The following is a 14,533-nucleotide window of genomic DNA, read 5'->3' on the forward strand; positions in this document are numbered from 1 at the left end:
CAAGTTAGCGCCGCACACAGCGTCATGAGAGAACAAAAATTCAAACTAAAGACCGTTAGATCGGCGACACTGATCCCCAATCATTCCAAGCTTAGGACCGGCCCGCAAATTGGCCAACAATCCTCCGGACTTTGTCGGATCTTGTCGGAATGCGGTAATAATATGGTACAAATTAGACCAATAGATGGCCTTGCACAGGAGATTACATTATTGTAGAGAATGTCGTGTGGGTCCCGTGACTTCCTAGAAACGGAAAGTGGCACATGGAGGTTGAAATCTGATACCCTCATTATGGAGTTGGCTTTAAAACTGAATCGTATTTCCTGCCGTAAAGACATGTCAAAGACGTTTGAAGGTCATTACGATAGATTCGGGCTTCCTGGCATGGACCACATACGCGGAAAGAAGATAGACTGAATGGGAGAAGTGGTAAAGGGAAGGCGCAAAAGCACATCAGACTTTGCGTTGCTAAAAACTTCTTAAAGGGTTGACTTTGCGCCATATGAAACCAGCAAAGATCGTGCAGTCTGACAATGAACAAGAGATTACGGTCACCGGCCTTATTGTTGCCAAAAATGTCCATTAGAGCTCGTCTGCTAGCCTCTACCAGGCTCCGCGGATCGTAGATAGTAGAAAATGGACGCCAGGGGAGTCAGTACGCGGCCTCCGTGGGTCGTGTACTGACTCCTCTGGCCGGCCGACTCGCCTATCGCACTATTGACTCTATTTGTCCAATTTCTACTATTTGACTAGCGATCCACGGAGCCTGGTCGAGGCTACTCGTCTGCCGATGGATTTTCCTGTTGTATTTTAAAGAAAGTTCTGGAAGTGAATCATGCCAGTTAAAGCTCACTCCTACGGGGATATCTATCTAATAAGCGTCCGGTAGCCACAATAATAACTCTGACTCACGACATATCCCCGGGACCACCATGCATGCAACATTTTTTTTACAAAAGCACGAATTACAGATCGTCCAGACTGACAAGCAACTTCCTGACTTTGTATAAGTATCAGGAAGTGGACAGGACGCTGTTCTTCTTTGGCTCCAATTCAACAGTCTTCACTCCACAAAAACACTGTGATTTGCTGTATGTCTGTCCGCATTATGACGTCATCTTCGCATCCCATAGGGGGGCCTTATTCTCCGAGCATATAGGACCCCTCTAGGGAGCAATGCCCTCGCTCTGTACAACGCGCATGTGTGAGACAAATGAGTTCACAGGTGGTGGTTGGAGACGACAAAGCCCAGTCTCTCTAGGGGTGACCTGGTCCAGAACGTCGCAGATGTGGAGGCAGCTTTGCTTGATATGCGGGTATATTGGCCGAGCTGCCAACTTCCATTACACAACTACAGTAGCAGTTGTTTTCCTGAAGGCTTTTTGGCAGAGCGCAGCTTGAGCTTGGGGATCCAATTTCACGCGATTTATTTTTCTCTTCAAGTCAAATGTCGTGCAGCGCGTACTTTTTTGTTGTGAGACAATGTCGGTCTAAAGTCGGTACAAGCACCGCGTTGTTTCATTGCACAAAGGCAATGGTCCATTTGTAAGCTTTCAAACATGTACTTCACACAGACTTTGTTTCAGAACGTTAACCCGGACAATGCACATTCAGAAGAAGTAATAAAAGCGTGATTAGAAGATGAAATATCTAACAGCAGAGTGGGTCTCTAACGTAAAAGGACTATGTCTGTATGACAACTTATTTTCCCCTCAGTCTTTTCCACTATTCCATAGTCAATACATAAGAAAAAGTATGTGAATGATACGCTGAACAAGACGACACATTTGACAACATTTGTGATGTAGATATCCTACCACAAGCCCCATATATCTGATGAACATTATATCAAGTCATCACTTTTGATATAAAACATATCAGAATACAGAGTGAGAATGATCATAAATAACGGGTGGAGTTAAACAATTATACAATAGTGTAGGGCAATGAGGGATGTCTCTGTAGCTCAACTGCATGGTAGCAGCCTCACAGTTGACCTCCTGGTTCTAGTTAGTTGGTAACTGGGCGACCCTGGTTCAATCCTGTTTAGGGCATCTCGGTTGGGGCTAGTTGGGGCTGCAGGCGTCTTTCGGAAGTGACGTAAAATGAGGGTCCCGCGTGCGGAGAGGTACCTCCTTGTAAAAATATACCCTGATACAGGAACAGCATGGAAACTCGCTACCCCATGTGCGACTAAGAAACTGTACAAATAAATTGACCTACTAAGCTACATACTGTATAAGTGGATATAGGAGTTGAACATGATAGCAGTAGATGCATATGGAAAATATCGTTCTGTGCACCATAGAATCCGAACGAACGAAACAACAGAATGGTGTAACATAAAACATTAGGAACATGAAATTCGTTAACAGGAAATTAGCCTGCAGGTTTTACAAATGTCCCAATAGACTAGTGCCAGGTGCTGGCAGCCATTCGACTTGCCCAGGCGGTCTGCCTGACGTAATAGCCTGGAACAGGCGCCAGACCGGGCCCTTTTGTCCCTGCAGATGTTACCGTCTTGGTTCTTTGTGCGACAAACATATAACCTACAGAGAGGACGAGAATGGAGATCGTAACGACACAAAGACTGGCACGTGATTCTCGTTGGAAACTGTTTCAGTGCAACAGATTTTCTCTCTGTAACCGTGACGGCCAAGGTTTACTCCCTGCAGAGCTATTCTACTCGGACGATTTTACGGGATGGTTTCCCTTTTTATTTGGATGTAAACGAGCGTGTAGCCATGACACTAGTCACGTAACGCAAGCATGCGATTGGCTATTCAAAAAGTCCAATGCGACAGGCGTATATATTAAATGTGTTCAAGTATAGTAGAGAATAGACGGGTACGTTAATGACTTGTAGCCTCCAGTACAAAAAGAAATGGCTAGCAGAGGTGTATCATGAGCACAAAGGAATGGCCATCAAAAATGTATTATGAGCAACAACAAAAAGAAAAAAAAAGGACGAAAAAAGGTCACGGAGAGCCTGCTATGGAGGCTAAAGGACTTGAGTGTTTAAAGCTACTTAATGCAGGATCTTGACTGACAAATTGCTCTAGATGACATCTTTATGTCCAGCTTCTGAGAAGTTCCAGATGAATTCGTGGTTATCTTATTTCATAGCCTCAAAGAGAAAATTGCCCAAAACTCTGCTTTTTTGTTTATTTTTTGAATATGTACCACCCAAACACCACAACAGGCCCAATCCTCACCACCGTCCCTAATGCATCAGTTTCCTCCCAAATACCTACTTTGTTTGTTTGTTTGTTTGTTTCTTTGTGCGTTGCGAATTTCCTCCAAAATCACGACTCTTTTTTGGTTTAGTTGTTTGTTTGTTTGTTTGGTATTGTGAATATTACTTCCGAATGGACCTGGTCCGGGCAAGTAGCCCGCGACGATGATGATGATGATTCTACTTCGTTTCTTTTATCTGTTTGGTGAATATATCCCTTCCTTTATTCCCACGATCACGACAGCCTCCCCTCTCCCTCTAAACTGCCCAATCCCCTCCTGACCTACAAGTAGATCCCTGGTGCCCGTACTTATCTCCCGGGCGGAGGAAGGCGTTCCTCCCCCAGCTCCGCCGCAGTCCTCCCGCCGGTCCCGGAGGCTGGTCCGGGGATCGGGTTGGGATCTGGTATCCAGGCTACTCCTGACCAACATGCAGGTCCCTCATGTTCCGTACTTATCTCCCGGGCGGAGGGAGGCGTTCCTCCCCCGGCTCCGCCGCAGCCCTCCCGCCGGTCCCGGAGGCCGGTCCGGGGATCGGGTTGGGATCTGGTACCCAGGCTACTCCTGACCTACACGCAGATCCCTCACGTCCGTACGTATCTACCGGGCGGAGGAAAGTGTTTCTCCCCCGGCTCCACCGCAGCCACCTCGGCGGGCCCGGAGGCTGGTGCGGAGATCGGGTTGTGATCTGGTATCCAGGCTACTCCTGACCTACACGCAGATCCCTGGTTCCGTACTTATTTCCCGGGCGGAGGAAGGCGTTCCTCCCCCGGCTCCCTGGCAGCCCTCCCGGCGGTCTCGTAGGCTGGTCCGGGGATCGAGTGACCTGTCGGATCAGGCGGGGATGAGGGAGACATGTTAAACTGTCTGTAAATGAAGGCATCATGTTCTCACCGATCCTGCAACAGATAGCTATAGAACAGGCTTCTTCCGGAGGAGTAGGGACATCTCCAAGCAGATGCAGGACGTTAGATTGGGTTGTACATTATCTGCTTCCAAAAAAAGAAGTCAAACCCAACCTGTTTAGAAAAAGCCAACACTAGTATTCGAATAGAATTATAGCCTCACAATAATGTTAATCACTGTTCATTGTGTTACTTGTGTATCTCCTATGTTTATACATGTACTTGCAATTAGCCTCCGGGCATGAACTTGCGAATTAACTTATTGTGCTAATCTTTTCGTCTGTTACCTTCGCCAGAAGGTTATGTTTTTGGAAGCGATCGCGTGTTTGTGTCTCAAAACACTAAAACTCGAGAACGCCTGGATGGATTGTCTTGATATTTAGCAGGTGGATAAGTCTTGATTAGACATCCAAATTGTTGGATTTAACCCCTAGCGGCTAGTTCTTGCACTACAGCAGAACTTCAGGTTTTGATATCTTGTACTGTAAACAAGCTACGATCACGATTTCTGGGTGTACGATTGCGCTTGTTTTGTACAAGTTTGGTGTATGTTCACTGCTTATGGGTGGCGCTTCAGTGAAAAAGACTAAACTTAAAGCAAGCACACAAACAAGTCAACTTTGAGTAAGTGAAATATGTGAGAAATAGGAAACAGACCCGTTCAAAACACGGTCTGCTTCTGTTTTTTGACCATTAAGTTTTACCTATAAAGTAGGTGAAATGTAGGAACGAAAACATGGTAATCCTTGGTTTCACCAGAGTGATACAACATGGTCTTGTTGTCGTGTAGAGGATCAGCTTTAGTTGTGACAACTGTCGGTGTTTGTGGACAGGGGACCGGCTTGTCACTTCTGGGTCATCGTGTCACCACAGCTACGATGATAGGCATAGAACAACAACCCTATGCAGAACCTTGTCCAATATATGCTAAGAAGGGCGTTCATTTGTCCTCTATCTTTACTGTATTGATCACAGAAGGAATGTAGCGAGCTTGAACGATTTAACGATTCGCTTATGTGCTCTTTTGACTCACGATTTGTGAGAATCGTCCTGGTGTTGAAGTAGCGCCATCTAGCGGCTATCAACAGAATATTTTGAACAGTTGACTCCACTGCACCTGTGCAGGTGGGCGTAAACAGCGCGAATGCCGCGGACTCGCTGCAGCAGAGAAACAATTACTGGCAGGGTAGGGACAACAGGTCGCAAACAGACAATTTTGTGTGCCCAGATAGAAGCACACCTACAGCGTGAAAGGTTGCGGGGCGGACATTACGGGGCGGACAGTAATATTTTATCACCGCATACTGCAGCAGAGAAACAATTACTGGAAGGGGAACGACAACAGGTCGCAAACAGACAATTTTGTGTGCCCACGTAGAAGTATACATATGTTACATCGTGAATGGTTTAACATGATTGATTAGACTTTGTGCCTTTTGGATATTCAAGTTCAACTAGAAACATTACGGGTGACCAGTAACATTTTATCACCACATTACTATGTTCCATCCTAATTATGTATTCCCTGTACGTGTTATCTTAAGTTCCAAGCTTTTCAACAGTTAACGTTACAGCCTTTCGTGTGGACTTGGATTCAGTTCAAAGGCTAAGTACATGTATTGATATAACTGATCTAACGGACACAACTTTTCATACTAGTTTATTACAACAAGTTATAGAAATAGAGCATTCGTCGTCACGATTGTTTTTTCAATATCATCACACTGAAATTGTAGCCTTTTGTTAGACATTATGAAGTGATGTCTACATGTCTACACTTTGCTTTGTATTTCTGTTTGTTTGTTTTACCAAATGTGCACTCAGGTGAGTGACCTGTCATGTTTCTGGGAAAACCTCCCGTTGCTCATGATACAATATATATGAAAGCCTTGTGGAATATGGATGTAATATGCAACGTAGCTGTGGCACAGGATTGAATATCACTTTAAGCCCCAAGAAGTAAATTCTATGGATGACATCCTCTGCAGACTTCAAATCTAATGCAAGACACTCTATAACACGACAAAACACATTATATTATTGCCAATAGGTCGTTCGTAAAAGTGCACAAAGTGACACAGGTGTGGGAGCCTAGTATAACTTTCCATGTTGGCAACACCAGAGGAAGGCTACCAGAGGAAGGCTATCCGAGTTTTGCTTCTACATCTAAAGTAACTTTCCCTTCTGTAGCTCAATTCAACTCATGGCTAACTCACTAATGTCAAGACCCAAGTCTAACCAACGGCATTTTCCCCTTTTCGCTATTTCCTTGTGATGTCGACCACCTCTGGTGAGGAATAAAATTTCTTTTCTTATATTTTCAAATCAGGGGTACGTATATGGCAATGCGCGCGCTGATGTCATCCATAGAAAGTAGCTACTTGTAGAATTCGGCATGAAGTATATAGCATCCTCTTACTCTCTGTGGCGCGTGCGCTCTGCATGAGTGTTGACTTTTACCTGCTAAACTTCACCAGATATTGACAAGTGAAGCGACTTAATCGCTTCTAATCCGGTCAAACGGTTCGATTATGGGCCGGAATGTGGCTCAGCCACGACCCCATAGGTACCCGGGTAAAGCCTTCACCCCGTGTACCTGTTACAGTTTATCCCATCTTCTCACAAAACGTCAGCCCATATTTACACCCCGTGAGATTTGCACAACATCTCCCCTAATACGGATCACCGGTCTACAGGTAATGTCCGGAATTTGTGGAGGAACAAAAGGTTTTGTTGACATGTCAACAAGGTGTCATCCCTCGCGTGTGGAGAAACAAACAAGGCGTCAATGGCATGCCGCGAGTTTTCCGAATTTCGCCTGTATTTTGGGTATTATACCCCGCCGCACCCGCACAATTTGCCCGTTGGTGGTCTCGGGTTATTTACGAACCATTTCAGCCTGTTTTCCAACCGCAGGATCGATGTATGAAGTTGTGGCAACAAAGGACCAATAACTGCAGTTCAATCCATTTACACAAGGTGGTGCTCCAGTAACGCCAATAAAGTCGATTCAAAGTTGAAGAATTCACGAAATTTCGGCGAAACCGGTCTGTGTGACAAGCTGAATAAAAGTTCTAAAAGGTATGGCCACAGCAAATAAGTCTTACGGATGCCATCCTCTGCAGACTACAAAATCAGCTGTGTAACGGCTACCACATTGAGGCCACTTGTACTATTGAACTAGTCTAACTTCTACAAGTAAGGTCATGGCTACATGTACATCACTAGTGCCACTTCTACAATCAAGGCTGCCATGCGATATGTCTACCCAATTTGGTACTGCCTCTTCATGTTTTCGTGAGGGAAAAAATTCTCTTTTTTTCAAAATCAGGTGAAAAGTAATGATCGCGCTGATGCTATCCATAAAATCTACTTGCCTTGGCCTTACTGTTGCTAGCTGGATGAGAAGTTCGCTCCACATATCTTATTTCTTCAATTTGCAAGTTGCACATTCCCATAGATACTAAAATAGACCAGCGCATGGGTGTGTGAACGTCAAGTCATTGCCAACTATCGTGAACCTTGTACCTTATATTCCCCAGTCGTGTAGGCACTGCATGGCAACTAAATGTAAATAAACGTTTATTTCCCTTAAATACAGCCTTGCACGGATACCGTTTCATAAATTTCCAATCACATGTATCTGAATAATCAAATATTACAATTTATCAAATGCAATGTTTAAAAGATCATTTAACTCTCGTATCATAATGGTTTTACGTTAGTCCGCCACCATGGATGTCTAAAGTTCAAGTTTAACAAGGAGAGAACAAGTTGATACTTTATTTCACCGTCGAAAAGGGACTTGTCAGCGGCGGTGTCTACCCCCACAAAATGCCTGATTTGAGAGGAAAGGTAGCCATAATTACAGGTAAACAGGGGGCGGGGTTTACTTCAAAGATACATTGTTGCAAGGAGGAAGATATTTAATCTTCCCGTTTGCTTGTCACCTTCGTTGAAGCCTTCTTTTTCAGACATGACTACTGGTCAACTTAACCTGGTCAGGATACCCCGAAGAAATAGATTTTATAGATAGATAGATAGAACTAATATAATTATCCAATTGAAACCGTGTTTGCATAATTTATGAGAAGCATAGAGTAGTAAAACTAAAAGGGTAAAATTATATGGAAAAGGCATGGTAGAACTCTATAGTTTTTTTTTCCAGCAATGATGAATATTTCTCCGTGTGCGTGTGTTTTAAAGGTGCCAGTTCCGGTATCGGGAAGGGGACAGCTGTGGAATTTGCTGGACTGGGAGCGCACCTGGCTCTGACTGGGAGGAACCAGGAAAACCTGCAGGCCACAGCAGATGCCTGTGTGGAGGCAGGGACTCCGCGAGACAAAGTGTTTGTTTATCAATATGCCTCCGATTTTATGTCATTTCTGAGAGCTCACCCCAAACTTATTTTCCAGATTTGTTTTTGATTTCACATGTCGTTACTGCTGCGGCATTGCAGGCCAACACAGATATTTTGATGTTCACTTATTATATTTACCTTCTCGATCACGGAAGGGAAGGGATGAATATTGTATTTGCTCTATTTCTTCTCGAAACAAATAACGTCAATCACCTGGATCAGACTGCTGTCGCCATGGTTACTGGCAAAGAAGAGAACATCCTGTTTTTAACTAAATCATGTAGCAAGTGGCAGGACAGAGCTAGAGGGCTGGTCACCATACGAATGTGTTGGAGTGCGGATGAAGTAGGCTGTTATGCTAGACCATGTAGAAGGTAAACATTATGTATTTGCTTGCAAATGTTACCTTTCTAGTCTTGTTATTTTCAGATTCTGCTCGTGACAGGAGACATCTGTGACGATAAAGTGCGGAAAAACCTGGTGGATCAAACTGTGCAGAAGTTTGGCAGGCTCGATGTGCTGGTAATTATGATTATGATGATGCTTTATTCATCGACTTTGAACTTAGAAATGAGTAATATAGATTCAAATTTGTATTCCATATCCGATTTGCTAAACCAGATGAACTAAATTCGTATAGTATACTTGCTACATAAAGGTGGGATCACACGTGCGTATACATTCAGGTCCGTTTGAGGTGCGTATGAAGCTCTTAGTCTCTATCAGGCTCCACAGGTCGCGGGAAAAATAGTACAATTGGACAAATATAGATACATAACATGCCAGATGAGTTAGCTGGGTCGCTAACCATACTTCTCGGTCAGCTAACTCATCTGACATGTAATGTATCTATATTTGTCCAATTTGTACTATTTTTCCCGCGACCTGTGGAGCCTGATAGAGACAAAGAATCATACGCACCTCAAACGGAGTTGAATGTATACGCATGTGTGACCCCACCTTAATGCAGGAATGTCTGACCATGTATTCAAAAGTCAAGGCACAGCATTGTTCACTATGTATGATGACAGCCACATTATATATTTTCACTACGAAACTGTGACCAACAGGTAGATATCTGTTCTTACACAATTGAAGAGTACAGCAGTATCCATAATTTGAAGAAGGGACAAGTCATTATCAGCACGAAGCTGACACTATACGAGCGATCGCTGTTGTTGTTTATATCCGGGGTATTTGACGACTGGTGCCTACCAGGACGTCTGTAGATTCTATGTATATGATGTATATGCGTGTAGTACGCATTGTAATACTTAAAAGAAACCCCATCACCCATATCCACACAGGTAAACAATGCTGGGATTAGCTATCTCGCGGGTCTAGAGACAACAGACATGGCGAAATATGACAAACTGATGAACGTCAACTTGCGCAGTGTGGTGGCCTTGACTCAGCTCTGCGTGCCACATCTCGCAAAGACTCGAGGTAATGTTCTGTTTAGTGTCTTGTGAGGGTGTGAAGACACACCATTGGTGTGGGCCCAAAATGTTTACATGTACACGAAGGCGATGACTCAATGTGTTGGTGTCATATGGGGCGGGGGTCATAGTTACGATAGCAAAACCTGTCTTGGTTTCGTTGGCGTCCATGGGCACCGCCATATTGTGTCTCAAGGGAGTGTTGCATTTCCTCCCAAGGAAATGTTGTATGATGGGAAGTGGTGTCGCCATTTTAATGTGTTAACAATGGCGTGGAATGTTATGAGCTTGTTGTTGTGGACTTGTCGGGAAATATAGGGAAACAGCCGCACCACAATTAATGATTAGTCTGTTAAAGATGGAATGGTGGTTTTGTAGGCAATTTTTTGCGATGACTTGGAATGTCATGAGCAAGTTCCAATTACCCTTGCACAGCGAAATGCATCGTAGCTAATGTGTCAAATATGAAGGCCCCTAACTTGTATAGTTCTTACCTGGTCAATGTTTAGTGCATGTCCAGACACGTTTCATTAGGTCTCAGGGGCTTTGACCTTTGACACATTGCCCACAATGCATTTATGTATGTATGTATGTATGTATGTATGCTCACTTGGAATCATAAACCACGGTATTACTGTGGTTAGAGCTGCAAAAGACGGTGTAAATGCACCACAAAATATAATAAAGGCTAAGATAACATGTATTCATTAACATTTCGAGGGTCATTTCCCATTTTTGACTGCCATAAATGCTTCAATGAGTTTCTGGAAACCTGTCACTTAATTTGGAGCAAAAATCCCAACTTGGAAAGCCAAGTTGACTCGAGTCTTTCTTTTGTTTCTTCTAGGCGCCGTTGTAAATGTATCGAGTATTGCGGGGTTGAGGGCGGTAAGCTAAGCTTTCTTCTTGAATATTTCGCTTTCTCTCCATGCCTCGAAATGAAAGCAGACATACCAGATTGATCTTGAAATAGGAAGACCTTTCTTGTACAACATCAATTGTCATTTATGTGTATCCATGTTACCAGGAGTAGTATTTTACAGGTTTACATATTTTATTGCAGAAACTCTTTGTTAGATAATCTTTGCATTTAAATGTCATGCTCTATATCTACATATCATATCATATCTACACATGCTTTGCTTACAGGTCCCAATTGTTCTTGCATACTCTATGAGCAAATCAGCTTTGGACCAGTTCACAAGATGTGCAGCACTTGGTGAGTACATGTACGCTGTGTCCAGTGCATTCTTTACTTAGTTTTTGACCACAATTCAGATGCATTCCGTTCAGACTAGGAACACAGTAGTACTGGGCTGAAAAGAGACTAATGGGAATGATAAAAATCAGCTGAAGAAAACAGGAACACTGCACATTTCTGTATTTATTTTCGGGGACTTAAAAATAACACAGTGGGGCGCTAAGGAAGGTTTTGCAGTATTTTGAGCTCGCGTTTCTGTAAAATATATTATCAATATTCCGTACTTGAATTTAGTACAAACACATTCAAAAAAATCGCAAGATTACGACCACCGCAAACATTTAAAGATGTAAAGTATTCCACAATAATGCATTGGAAATGCATGAATAAACCTCTTGTGTTTGCTATAACATACCTTTAGGCTCAAACTACCTTCTATCTTTCAGAACTGGCTTCCAAGCAAATCAGGGTCAACTCTGTCAAGTAAGGTTACTGTTTCTGTAATTCATTTCTTTACAAAACCTTAATTTCGCGTTTTGTGAGACATTGTTATAACACATTAATAGAAGAAAGGGCGTTAGCTTCTTGGAAATAAATAATATCATCTTCCCACAGCCCAGGTTACATTCCGACAGAGGTCCTGAAAAATGCCGGGCTCAGTGAAGAGCAAGCCGCCCAAGTAAGAGGTTTTCCTTAAACCACCATTTTACTCTCTTTTTTTATTTTTCGAAAACAATTCTTGTCTTGGCTTTGTCTTCTTTTTGTTTCCTGGCTCTGAAATTTGTTGTTACCTCATGTACATACCACTTCATAGTTTTTGGTTTATAAAATATCTGTTGAACTACAAATATTGTACAGTCATTGAAGAAAGGTAGCGGATTCTATCTGAAACGTCGGAAAGTTTTCAAATCTATGTAGTTGCTAGTAAGCTTGGAAAAAGGGGCTCTGTCGGGTAGTTTACGAGCTTTTTTTCACTTTCGGACGTGACCTCGAGCTCTACGTGGCCTCTGGGTATTTTTGGGGCCCGGCCGGGCGCTGGGTTGAATCGAAGTTGGACTTAAAATGAACCCGGGGCCCGGAAACAAATAGACGCCGTGACGTATCCGTGGGAGCACCGAGGGTACCCCCGGTATCCGGCAGTCCGGCGGGGGCTACATCCCTGACGGGCACCGGTGGAATTGGGACCTAAGCCTTAGTCACCGTTATCCGGGGTATCTTATTACTGGGATGTCTAACTATTAAAAGGAACCCTAAAGTTTGGTCTAACATGTAGCGTTACAGCTTGTACTTTTTTTCTATTTATTAGTTCCTGGAGCGTGAAAAGTCGAACCACGCCCTGGGGAGGGTAGGGGAGGTTGAAGAAGTCGCGAAGACGATCGCCTTCCTCGCCTCGTCCGACGCCTCTTTCATTACCGGCGCCCAGGTTCCCGTGGACGGCGGGAGGCACGCGATGTGCCCCCGCTAAGGGGAGACTCACACGTGCGTATATATTCACGTCCATAAGAGATCCTTATGGAGTTCTTACCCTCTACCTTGCTCCACAGGTCACTGTAAAAATAGTGGAAATTGGACATGTGCAACACACCAAATGAGTTAGCTGGCGGAGGAGTATGGTTTGCGACCGAGCTAACTCGTCTGGAATATTATCTTGTCTATATTTGTCCAATTCTATTATTTTTTCAGCAACCTGTGGAGCATGGTAGAAGCTAAGACTTCCACACGATCCTCATTCGGACTTGAATATGTGTGAAACCACCTTAACGTACGTCCGTTATGAATAAGACGAGATACTTCAATCAACCATGATTGTTAAGGAAATACTCAAGGTATGCATGCAGTATGTGTTCTGGATCCTGCGCCTGCAAGCATATTGTTTTGATCTCACTTGAAAGGAAGCGGAATAACAAATATTTGGGGGCATAACTATAAACTGCAAGGTGATGTATAAGTGTTCACCAAATTTCAGTCATTGTCGCCATTTTCTTTCGCATGAAGTCGAGGAAAATGTCTAAACTTCTGTCTTGCTACCCACCCACCCAATAAACATTACGACCTTCCGATCCACCATCTGTTTGGCTTTTAGGGACGATCAGTGTAAACAAAAGTAAAGCTGATTTTCGGCATTAAGTTTCCCATGGAGTCAGACTATACGGTGTTAATCAAAAGTTCCATTTGTGCACAGTTGGATTGCTTAATTGTGGAGGACTAACCAAAGACTACGTACCGCTGGCATTTGTGAATCGTACATCCTTTTTAATTGATAACCATTGACATACATACAGAATACAGTAACTGTTGTGATTTTCCCTCTCCAGAAGACATTGATAAAATCATATAATTTTATTCTACATATAATTTCAGTTATATCATGTTAGTATTGCAATTTCGATGTACTTGTATCGTAAAAGGATATTATGTATTGGCTATCCCTAAGTTGCTATGATTTGTATTGACGGTTAATTATACGCGTCAATGTCAATTCTCTCATGTTATGAAACTTCTTATTTTATTTGATATATATGTAGATGTATGTCTGGGGTTACCCCCCAGGGCACATTGAAAAGCGCCTAGAAAAGGCGATATGTTACCCCTGGTAAAATAAACAAAACAAACAAACAAACAAACTAGTATACAGTAATCAGAAAATGATTCAAGCTATGATATTTTGTCTAGATTTTTTTTTTCTAAAAATGGTGTTCAAGCAATTTCGTGTAGACTAATCATACTGTCATGTGGCCCACATGTCCTATCGACAGTTCATCATTTTCCTAAAACTTTCTAAATCTATTAAGCCATTATGTACAGTTTTCAAGTTTGGTTCGAGTGGGTAAAAGTAAAGTAAGTAATATCATTTAGTCGCTACAACAAGGTGGAATTAAACCTTCTTACCTTTAATTTTGTTTTCCATTCAACATACAGTATTACTTTTTTTATTCAGGAACTCCAGTTTCAAACAGAATCCCACATCCAAACGATATACTTTCATTTGGATCTTTCAACAAACACACGTGAAACCGTAACGTTAATGTATTCTACCGGTACATACAAAACTAAATACCACATCACTGTTTCTATCGTTAACCTCACCTTCCTTTCCAGGCGCGTCTTAAGTAAAAGTATTGAGTATTCATAAAGGAAATAGTCACGTTTGGCAAAGAGACACACCATTGTTCACAGTCAACGAAAGATAGGCTATGTCAAGAAGGAAGCAGACAAGACAGCTAGGTCAAAGTTTTTAAAAAAAAACAATAGTTTCATTGAACAGAAGAAAGGAAACGTCACGCACTGAAGAACAGTCTATGTCATTTATGCTGTAATTGGGTCCGCTTTACCTTGTAAAGGCAACGTTGCAAAGGAATGCCATGTTCTATGTCACGTTGGGTCTGCCCGTGGT

General features: G+C 42.9%; 1 protein-coding gene across 1 annotated transcript; it reads left to right on the top strand.

Moving 5' to 3' along the window:
- The first annotated feature begins 7,862 nt into the window (after nucleotides 1–7,862).
- LOC118405242 (3-oxoacyl-[acyl-carrier-protein] reductase FabG-like) lies at nucleotides 7,863–14,002 on the top strand. The gene is made up of 9 exons (XM_035804635.1): nucleotides 7,863–8,010; nucleotides 8,346–8,485; nucleotides 8,929–9,021; nucleotides 9,807–9,945; nucleotides 10,786–10,826; nucleotides 11,088–11,157; nucleotides 11,586–11,622; nucleotides 11,755–11,818; nucleotides 12,446–14,002. The coding sequence occupies exons 1-9, from the start codon at nucleotides 7,974–7,976 to the stop codon at nucleotides 12,602–12,604; spliced, it is 780 nt and encodes a 259-aa protein (XP_035660528.1). The 5' UTR covers nucleotides 7,863–7,973; the 3' UTR covers nucleotides 12,605–14,002.
- The last annotated feature ends 531 nt before the right edge of the window (nucleotides 14,003–14,533 follow it).

The sequence above is a fragment of the Branchiostoma floridae genome, chromosome 18 (genome assembly GCF_000003815.2).
Source record: "Branchiostoma floridae strain S238N-H82 chromosome 18, Bfl_VNyyK, whole genome shotgun sequence".
In the NCBI taxonomy this organism is placed as follows: Eukaryota; Metazoa; Chordata; class Leptocardii; order Amphioxiformes; family Branchiostomatidae; genus Branchiostoma; species Branchiostoma floridae.

What these genes read in the sequence shown, in the direction of transcription:
- LOC118405242 (XM_035804635.1), top strand. Translation starts at nt 7,974, where the DNA reads ATGCCTGATTTGAGAGGAAAGGTAGCCATAATTACAG. An exon ending in CAGGGACTCCGCGAGACAAA is followed by an intron (nt 8,486 to 8,928) that starts GTGTTTGTTTAT and finishes TGTTATTTTCAG; the next exon opens with ATTCTGCTCGTGACAGGAGA. An exon ending in CACAAGATGTGCAGCACTTG is followed by an intron (nt 11,158 to 11,585) that starts GTGAGTACATGT and finishes TCTATCTTTCAG; the next exon opens with AACTGGCTTCCAAGCAAATC.